The 10,000-nt window shown below is 47.9% G+C and overlaps 1 protein-coding gene across 1 annotated transcript in view; it reads left to right on the top strand.

Moving 5' to 3' along the window:
- The window catches only part of LOC133445655 (ceramide kinase-like protein), a 68,590-nt gene that overhangs the window by 42,051 nt on the left and 16,539 nt on the right, over positions 1 to 10,000 (top strand). The window contains exons 5-11 of the mRNA XM_061722979.1: positions 768 to 898; positions 2,682 to 2,756; positions 5,474 to 5,651; positions 5,742 to 5,807; positions 7,892 to 7,977; positions 8,070 to 8,178; positions 8,864 to 8,960. Of these exons, the coding sequence (XP_061578963.1) occupies positions 768 to 898; positions 2,682 to 2,756; positions 5,474 to 5,651; positions 5,742 to 5,807; positions 7,892 to 7,977; positions 8,070 to 8,178; positions 8,864 to 8,960 (742 nt within the window). The remainder of the gene's footprint in view (positions 1 to 767; positions 899 to 2,681; positions 2,757 to 5,473; positions 5,652 to 5,741; positions 5,808 to 7,891; positions 7,978 to 8,069; positions 8,179 to 8,863; positions 8,961 to 10,000) is intronic.

Below are 10,000 nucleotides of genomic sequence, written 5' to 3'. Positions count from 1 at the left end.
GTAATGTGGTCCAGTTTCCTGGTGTAATATGGTCCAGTTTCCTGGTGTGATATGGTCCAGTTTCCTGGTGTAATATGGTCCAGTTTCCTGGTGTAATATGGTCCAGTTTCCTGGTCCAGTTTCCTGGTGTAATATGGTCCAGTTTCCTGGTGTAATATGGTCCAGTTTCCTGGTCCAGTTTCCTGGTGTAATATGGTCCAGTTTCCTGGTGTAATATGGTCCAGTTTCCTGGTCCAGGTTCCTGGTGTAATGTGGTCCAGTTTCCTGGTGTAATATGGTCCAGTTTCCTGGTCCAGGTTCCTGGTGTATTATGGTCCAGTTTCCTGGTGTAATATGGTCCAGTTTCCTGGTGTAATATGGTCCAGTTTCCTGGTCCAGGTTCCTGGTGTAATGTGGTCCAGTTTCCTGGTGTAATGTGGTCCAGTTTCCTGGTGTAATGTGGTCCAGTTTCCTGGTGTAATGTGGTCCAGTTTCCTGGTGTAATGTGGTCCAGTTTCCTGGTGTAATGTGGTCCAGTTTCCTGGTGTAATATGGTCCAGTTTCCTGGTGTACTGTGGTCCAGTTTCCTGGTGTAATATGGTCCAGTTTCCTGGTCCAGTTTCCTGGTGTAATATGGTCCAGTTTCCTGGTGTTTGTAAGGATCTGGCTCTGGTTCTGGTTCTGGTTCTGGATCAGCTGCAGCTCCTGATAGATTTCTTGTTAATTCTGTAAAGATGCCGTTGCAATAATCCAACCTACTGAAGCGTTTGTCCACGTTTGTCCTCCAGGGTGGTTTGTGTCGGGGGGGACGGCTCCGTGGCTGAACTGTGTCACGCTCTCGTCCTCCGAGCTCAGCTGGACGCAGACCAGCCGGAGAAACCAGTGAGACCAGCAATCCCAGTGGGGATCATTCCTGCTGGTGAGTAAGAGCTGTCCTCATCATGAGACACATGGGGACACCTGGGGACACCTGGGGACACCTGAAGATGAGGCACCTGAAGATGAGACACCTGGGGACAACTGGGGACACCTGGGGACACCTGGGGACACCTGAAGACACCTGGGGACACCTGGGGACACCTGGGGACCCCTGGGGACACCTGAAGATGAGACACCTGAAGACACCTGAGGACACCTGGGGACACCTGAGGACACCTGGAGACACCTGAAGATGAGACACCTGAAGACACCTGAGGACACCTGGGGACACCTGAAGACACCTGAAGATGAGACACCTGAGGACACCTGGGGACACCTGGGGACACCTGGAGACACCTGAAGATGAGACACCTGGGGACACCTGAGGACACCTGGGGACACCTGAAGATGAGACACCTGGGGACACCTGAGGACACCTGGGGACACCTGGGGACACCTGGGGACACCTGAAGATGAGACACCTGAGGACACCTGAGGACACCTGGGGACACCTGAGGACACCTGAGGACACCTGGGGACACCTGGGGACACTTGAGGACACCGGGGGACACCTGGAGACACCTGAGGACACCTGAGGACACCTGGGGACACCTGGGGACACCTGAAGATGAGACACCTGAGGACACCTGGGGACACCTGAAGATGAGACACCTGGGGACACCTGGGGACACCTGGGGACACCTAGGGACACCTGGGGACACCTGGGGACACCTGAGGACACCTGGGGACACCTGAAGACACCTGGGGACACCTGAGGACACCTGGGGACACCTGAGGACACCTGAAGATGAGACACCTGGGGACACCTGGGGACACCTGGGGACACCTAGGGACACCTGAAGATGAGACACCTGGGGACACCTGGGGACACCTGGGGACACCTGGGGACACCTAGGGACACCTGAAGATGAGACACCTGGGGACACCTGGGGACACCTAGGGACACCTGGGGACACCTGGGGACACCTGGGGACACCTAGGGACACCTGGGGACACCTGGGGACACCTGGGGACACCTAGGGACACCTGGGGACACCTGGGGACACCTAGGGACACCTGGGGACACCTGGGGACACCTGGGGACACCTAGGGACACCTGGGGACACCTAGGGACACCTGAAGATGAGACACCTGGGGACACCTGGGGACACCTGGGGACACCTGGGGACACCTAGGGACACCTGAAGATGAGACACCTGGGGACACCTGGGGACACCTGGGGACACCTGAGGACACCTGGGGACACCTGAAGATGAGACACCTGGGGACACCTGGGGACACCTGGGGACACCTGAGGACACCTGGGGATACCTGAAGACACCTGAAGACACCTGGGGACACCTGGGGACACCTGGGGACACCTGGGGACACCTGAAGACACCTGAAGACACCTGAAGACACCTGGGGACACCTGGGGACACCTGGGGACACCTGAAGACACCTGGGGACACCTGGGGACACCTGAGGACACCTGGGGACACCTGGGGACACCTGGGGACACCTGGGGACACCTAGGGACACCTGGGGACACCTGGGGACACCTGAAGACACCTGGGGACACCTGGGGACACCTGGGGACACCTGAGGACACCTGGGGACTGTTCTTTTATTTCATTTTTATGTTCTTAACTCCTGTTTGTTTATACTTCTTTTATCCTGCTCAGCCTTTTACTGTAAAGCACTTTATAATTTTTATTTGTGATAAGTGCTCTAGAAATAACGTTGATTGATTGATTGATTGATTGATTATCTGTCTTCTTCAGGTTCTACAGACGTGGTTTCCTGTTCGGTTCACGGAGTCAGAGACCCGGTAACGGCCGCGCTGCACATCGTCCTGGGTACGATTCTCAAGTGTTGGTTCTTCTCCGGTTTCCGGTCCCAGACTCCGGACGGAGGAAACAAATGTCCAACAGTAGCATCGCGTTGATTAAATCCCCGGCTCACTGTAGCTCCGCCCATTTATAGTAGGATATTCGGAGGGGACGGCCTCCCCATGTAGGAACTGTTGAAGAATATTATCAAATCCAGTTCAGAAGTCGCTGTGGTGTAGAGAGTTTTAGTCTGTGGTGTAGAGAGTTTTAGTCTGTGGTGTAGAGAGTTTTAGTCCGTGGTGTAGAGAGTTTTAGTCTGTGGTGTAGAGAGTTTTAGTCTGTGGTGTATTTAGTTTTAGTCTGTGGTGTAGAGAGTTTTAGTCTGTGGTGTAGAGAGTTTTAGTCTGTGGTGTAGAGAGTTTTATTCTGTGGTGTAGAGAGTTTTAGTCTGTGGTGTAGAGAGTTTTAGTCTGTGGTGTATTTAGTTTTAGTCTGTGGTGTAGAGAGTTTTAGTCTGTGGTGTAGAGAGTTTTAGTCTGTGGTGTAGAGAGTTTTAGTCTGTGGTGTATTTAGTTTTAGTCTGTGGTGTAGAGAGTTTTAGTCTGTGGTGTAGAGAGTTTTAGTCTGTGGTGTAGAGAGTTTTATTCTGTGGTGTAGAGAGTTTTAGTCTGTGGTGTAGAGAGTTTTAGTCTGTGGTGTAGAGAGTTTTAGTCTGTGGTGTATTTAGTTTTAGTCTGTGGTGTAGAGAGTTTTAGTCTGTGGTGTAGAGAGTTTTAGTCTGTGGTGTAGAGAGTTTTAGTCTGTGGTGTAGTGAGTTTTATTCAGTAGCCGGCGGTGAGCAGACCTACAGAGCGTGTCTGGGTTGGTGTGCTGACCCAGAGTGGTTGGAATCATGACTTTTATATAGTAAGTTCAAAGCACAAAAGGCAGGAATAAACGAGCCAAGTGAGAGACAAAAAGTAATTTACAGTCAGATGTGATCTGTGGCCAAATACCGTTATCGGGCATTTGGCATGACTGTCACTAAGTTGTAAACTACCCCATAGGGAGTTCTCCTGGTTCAAGTCTGTGGCCAAATGAGTTGGTATTAACATATCAGTCAGTCAGGAACTTCATCATATGGAGTTGGTATTAACATATCAGTCAGTCAGGAACTTCATCATATGGAGTTGGTATTAACATATGAGTCAGTCAGGAACTTCATCATATGGAGTTGGTATTAACATATCAGTCAGTCAGGAACTTCATCATATGGAGTTGGTATTAACATATCAGTCAGTCAGGAACTCATTCCGTGGTTCAAGTCTGTTCAAAGGTGTCGGCCCTGCAGGGGGAGGAAGCTGGAGTTTCACGTCAGCCACCGTGTCACAATGCCTAATCAGAACTGATGACATCACAGCCGGGGGGAGGAGCCGATGACATCACAGCTCTTATATATATATATTTATTTTATTTTTTTGTCTTGGTCTGGAATACAGACGATGTTTCTGATGAAACTCCAGTGAAGTTAATGTTACATGAAACCTAGAGCTGCAGCAGTGACACACACACACACACACACACACACACACACACACACACACACACACACACACACACACACACACACACACACACACACACACACACACACACACACACACCAGATGGAGAGGAAACCAGATTCGTCCAGAGAGACGCAGGTTATAACAGGTATGTGGCCAGATGGCCTGGTGTGTGTGTGTGTGTGTGTGTGTGTGTGTGTGTGTGTGTGTGTGTGTGTGTGTGTGTGTGTGTGTGTGTGTGTGTGTTTTCTGACCAAGCATGGAGAACCTAATTCTTATCAAATCACTGACCGTCTCAGATTCTCCTCAGTGAAGGAAAGCTTCAATCCAGAAGATGGAAAATGAACAATAATAATAATAATAATAATAATAATAATAATAATAATAATAATAATAATAATAATAATAACAACTTTTTATTGATTTTCAAAGTAATTTTAGCCCATGTGAGGTAGGATAACAATGAAAAAAAAATTCAAAAAAATTCAAACCCACATGATTTTGAAAGGTTTGGGGGACATGTCCCCCCTGTCCCCAGTGGAAATTGCGCCCTTGGTGGCGCTCACGTCGTTTAGCGCAGCAACAACGTGCTGCCACTCACTCTCTTTATTATATACTATTTATATACTATTTATACTTTTACTGTGACCACCAAATAATGTGGTTTTCCTGTCCTCCACCTCATCAACAACATCTCCATCTCAGTCTCCGTGAAATTCAGTGTCTCGGTGGCTCGACACGTCTCATTCATGCTGACGCCCAAACAGACTGCAGGTGGCGCTGCACATGCTCAGCAGGCTTATTAATATGCAAATACTACTTTGCATTGCCCTTTTAAGGTAAAAAGTGGGCGTGTAGAGGGCGGGATATGAGGCGGATTCAGCTGCGCATCCTTCCAGCTGGACTGTGATTTATAAAGAAAACATTGCGTGCAAGTGTGCTTGCACATGGTTTTAGAAATCCGCATTATTTTTTGCGCCCGCCATTTTCAGCTTTTGGCTTTACGTGCACTTTTAGTATGAATCCTACACACTCTTTTATAAATGAGGCCCCTGGTTTCTTCTGCAGGTCAGATCAGGTCATGTCTGGTTTGTTCTGCAGGTCAGATCAGGTCATGTCTGGTTTCTTCTGCAGGTCAGATCAGGTCATGTCTGGTTTCTTCTGCAGGTCAGATCAGGTCATGTCTGGTTTCTTCTGCAGGTCACCTGCAGCAGGTGGACATGTGCAGCTTCTGGTGTCTCGGTGAGCTGCTGCGTTTCGGCTTCTCTGCCATGTTCGGGTTCGGAGGCCGGAGCTTAGCGCGAGCAGAGAAGAAGAGGTGGATGCCGTCGACGCAGCGACGCGAGTACGCTCTGGTGAAGACACTGGCCAAACTCAGGTCACATACACGTTTATCTTTTGATTCTTTCTGCAACGTTAGTCACATGATGTACATTTATTCTGAAATTAAATCTGCTCTCGTCTCCAGACCAGAAGAATGTCAGCTGTCTTTCTTACCAGCGAAGAAATCAAACCACTCGCTTTTTGGATGTCGGTAAGAAACACTCAGATTTTAGAACACAATAGATTAGAATATACTTTATTTATCCCTTGCGGGAGATTCTTTTGCCACATCGCTCCAGGGTCCAGCCTCATTTGCCATTACAAAAAGAAAAGTCGACAAGCCTTCATGAAGAACTTCAAAAACAGCACCAACTACCCAAAGTATTGAAGTCACAAAGAAAATCTAAATAACACAAGGATAGTTTTAACTCATGAAAACACACTCCTACCAGCTCCGATACAGCACTTCCTCTACAGCCAGGAAGTCAGTAGGTCCAACAGACGTCTATACAGCACTGAAGAAAAAAAAACCAGAACAGGCACGGAACCGGCCGAAACACGAGCAGCAATCGTCCCAAGTCTCGAGATCCAATCACAATCTGAGCTAAGCTACCGCGATTAACTAACCCCAAAAACTACAGAGCAGCAGCAGGTGAACGAGCCGATGTGTATGTCTATGTGTGTGTGTGTGTGTGTGTGTGTGTGTGTGTGTGTGTGTGTGTATATCTGTGTGGCTATGTGTGTGTGTGTGTGTATGTGTGTGTATATATCTGTGTGGCTATGTGTGTGTATGTGTGTATATATCTGTGAGGCTATGTGTGTGTATGTCTGTGTGGCTATGTGTGTGTATGTGTGTATATATCTCCAACTTCTGGATGCTGCGTACCATGGAGCGCTGCGCTTCATAACCAGTTGTAAACCACTTACACACCATTGTGTGCTTTACTGTCTGGTTAACTGGCCATCTCTTTCCATCCGCCGAACCCTCCACTGGTACACTCTCATTTACAAATCCATTCTTGGTCTGCTCCCACCCTACCTCTCTGTCTACTTTTCACGCAAGCAATCCAGATACGATCTCCGTACGCAGGATATCATTACTTACTCCATCCCCTTGGTCCGCACAGAGAAAGGCAAAAGGGCGTTCTCTTTTGCAGCCCCGTCCGCTTGGAACTCCTTGCAACAGAGTCTGAAGTTGACGAACCTGATTCCCCTTGCTAGTTTTAAGCTTTTGCTTAGAGACATGGAGAGTGCATCTTTATCTTGTACTTGCACTAGATGACCTCTGCCGCAGCTAAGCATTTAAAGCACATAAGCTAGTCTGTGTTCTACAAGTTTTATTTTTGTCTGGGGCTAGTGTACTAACCTGATATCTCTATTTTCCAGCTATTTAACGGTTATAGTGTATTGTCATTTCCACTCTGCATCAGTTTCAAGTGTTATGTCCTGTCATATCTTGTCATGTCTCATTTTTATGTTTTATGCAACTGTGTGGATGTGAACAGGTCACACTTGAAAATGAGTCTTAGGACTCAAGTGTTTTATCTGTATAAATAAAGGATAAATAAAATAAAATAAAAATATCTGTGAGGCTATGTGTGTGTATGTGTGTGTGTGTGTATGTCTGTGTGGCTATGTGTGTGTGTGTGTGTGTGTGTGTGTGTAAGTGTGGCTATATGTGTGTATGTATGTATATATCTGTGAGACTATGTGTATGTATGTCTGTGTGTTTATGTGTGTGTGTGTATGTATGTGTGTGTGTGTGTGTGTGTGTGTGTATATATCTGTGTGGCTATGTGTGTGTATGTGAGGCTATGTGTGTGTGTGTGTGTGTGTGTGTGTGTGTGTGTGTGTGTGTGTGTGTGTGTGTGTGTGTGTGTGTGTGTGTGTGTGTGTGTGTATATATCTGTGAGGCTATGTGTGTGTATGTGTGTGAGATACTTCTAATTAATAACTGAGAAAGGAAAGAGGAGGATGCTGGACACGCTCAGTGGATCATGTTGGTCCCCCGGCAGCGTAATGTAATCCAGACCGTGTATCCATATTCTCTTTTATATTTATAGTTTTTTTAATTTGTTGTATCTTTGTTACTTCATCACAGTTGTTGATGGGAGTGGAACTCTGTACAAGCGCTTCGGGCTTCGTTCCCTCCATGCACTGTTTTAAAAAAAAAGTGTGCTAAATAAATAAATGAAAATGGTACTTTCTATTGACCAAGAATGAGGTGTCACCGGGCCCGACCAACGCTGCTGGCAGCTTTAATACCTTTCTCATTTGCTCCTCCGGCCGTTTTAGAGGTCATGACCAGGACCAGGACCAGGACCAGGACCAGGACCAGGACCAGGACCAGAGCCGGGACCAGGACCAGGACCCAGAACCAGGTAAACCTGATTTTTAAGTAGAAGCACATCATTTCTAAACCTGCTCCGATGTTGAGGTTGTTTACTCTGTCTCTCTGTGATTGGTTGTGTAGAGGGGGAGGAGTCCTGGAGGACCAATCAGGGCCAGTATCTGAGCATCAGCATCATGTCCATCCCCTGCCTGAGTCCCCACGCCCCGCGAGGTCTGGCCCCCAACACCAGGTAGCTACTTCCACCTCTACTTCCTGTCTGTGACACTCTGCTCACCTCCATCTCTACTTCCACCTCTACTTCCTGTCTCTGCTCACCTCCACCTCTACTTCCTGTCTGTGACGCTCTGCTCACCTCCATCTCTACTTCCTGTCTCTGCTCACCTCCGTCTCTACTTCCTGTCTGTGCTCACCTCCGTCTCTACTTCCTGTCTGTGCTCACCTCCGTCTCTACTTCCTGTCTCTGCTCACCTCCGTCTCTACTTCCTGTCTGTGACGCTCTGCTCACCTCCATCTCTACTTCCTGTCTGTGCTCACCTCCATCTCTACTTCCTGTCTGACGCTCTGCTCACTTCCACCTCTACTTCCTGTCTGACGCTCTGCTCACTTCCATCTCTACTTCCTGTCTCTGCTCACCTCCACCTCTACTTCCTGTCTGTGACGCTCTGCTCACTTCCATCTCTACTTCCTGTCTCTGCTCACCTCCGTCTCTACTTCCTGTCTGACGCTCTGCTCACTTCCATCTCTACTTCCTGTCTGACGCTCTGCTCACCTCCATCTCTACTTCCTGTTTCCTGCTCACCTCCATCTCTACTTCCTGTTTCCTGCTCACCTCCATCTCTACTTCCTGTTTCCTGCTCACCTCCATCTCTACTTCCTGTTTCCTGCTCGCCTCCATCTCTACTTCCTGTTTCCAGCGTAGCCAACGGCAGCGCGTCGCTGATCGCGGTACAAAACGCTTCCAGGTCGGAGTTCGTGAAACACCTGAAGAGATTCAACAGCTCCGGGGGAGAGGTGAGGAGACTCTTTAAGGACTTTGTTATTTCTGGTACTCGAGTTGTAAAATAAATCAGGGGGATGTTGGATTTTATCATATGGGGACAGATAATTTGTGCTGATTACAAATAATATAATATATTACAAATAATAGCAGTGACCAAAACAGCTGCAGAAATACTGCAGGAATGACATAGCAGCAGTTAAATGCAGCCTTCTGTAAGCTTTAAATATCCACTGGGCTTACATCAGATACATCAAAACACAACTATAAAAACAGTTCAAATAATAATGTGACGTTCTGAAGACTAAATGTCCGTTTCTCTCCGTTTACAAGCAAACGTGAAGACGGAGGTTTTAAAAATCTCCACTTTGGCCGGAGTTTTCAGAAATGATGGTTTTTGGAGACTTTGAGCTTTGTTTTCGTGTAAACGAACGACCAAAACGCATGAAAACACCAGCGTTGTTGCTCCGTGGAGACGGGGCCTCAGTCCTGCACGTCTGGTTCCAGCTGAAGTTCAGCAGCGTCTGGAAGTTTCTGTCAACTCCATCTTCTAAATCCAGCTTCCTCAGAGGAAAAGTCTTGGCCGGGAGATTAGTGGAGATTAGGCCCGAGACGCCACACTGACCCCCTTTCTAAATATACTAAGAGCTGCTCTTCAACATCAGAGTAAACCTGTTTACCGGCTGACCTACTTCCTGTCGGCCTCGGCACGCAAACATCACTGTACCGGTCCAGCCAGGCCAAGGTCAGACCAAGATCAGAACTCTCCAACATTTATCACCACCGTTACACGTTACACCGTTACACTGTTACACCATTACACCACCACCACCATTACACCGTTACACAGTTACACCACCACCGTTACACCGTTACATCACCACCGTTACACCGTTACATCACCACTGTTACACCGTTACAGCGTTACATCACCGCCGTTACACCGTTACACCACTACCGTTACATCACCATTGTTACATCACCACCGTTACACTGTTACACCGTTACATCACCATCGTTACACCAGCACCGTTACACCGTTACACCATTACAC

This window comes from Cololabis saira, chromosome 6 (genome assembly GCF_033807715.1).
Source record: "Cololabis saira isolate AMF1-May2022 chromosome 6, fColSai1.1, whole genome shotgun sequence".
Classification (NCBI taxonomy): domain Eukaryota; kingdom Metazoa; phylum Chordata; class Actinopteri; order Beloniformes; family Belonidae; genus Cololabis; species Cololabis saira.
The sequence above is the reverse complement of the archived record's forward strand: the minus strand, read 5'-3'. Positions and strand labels throughout refer to the sequence as shown.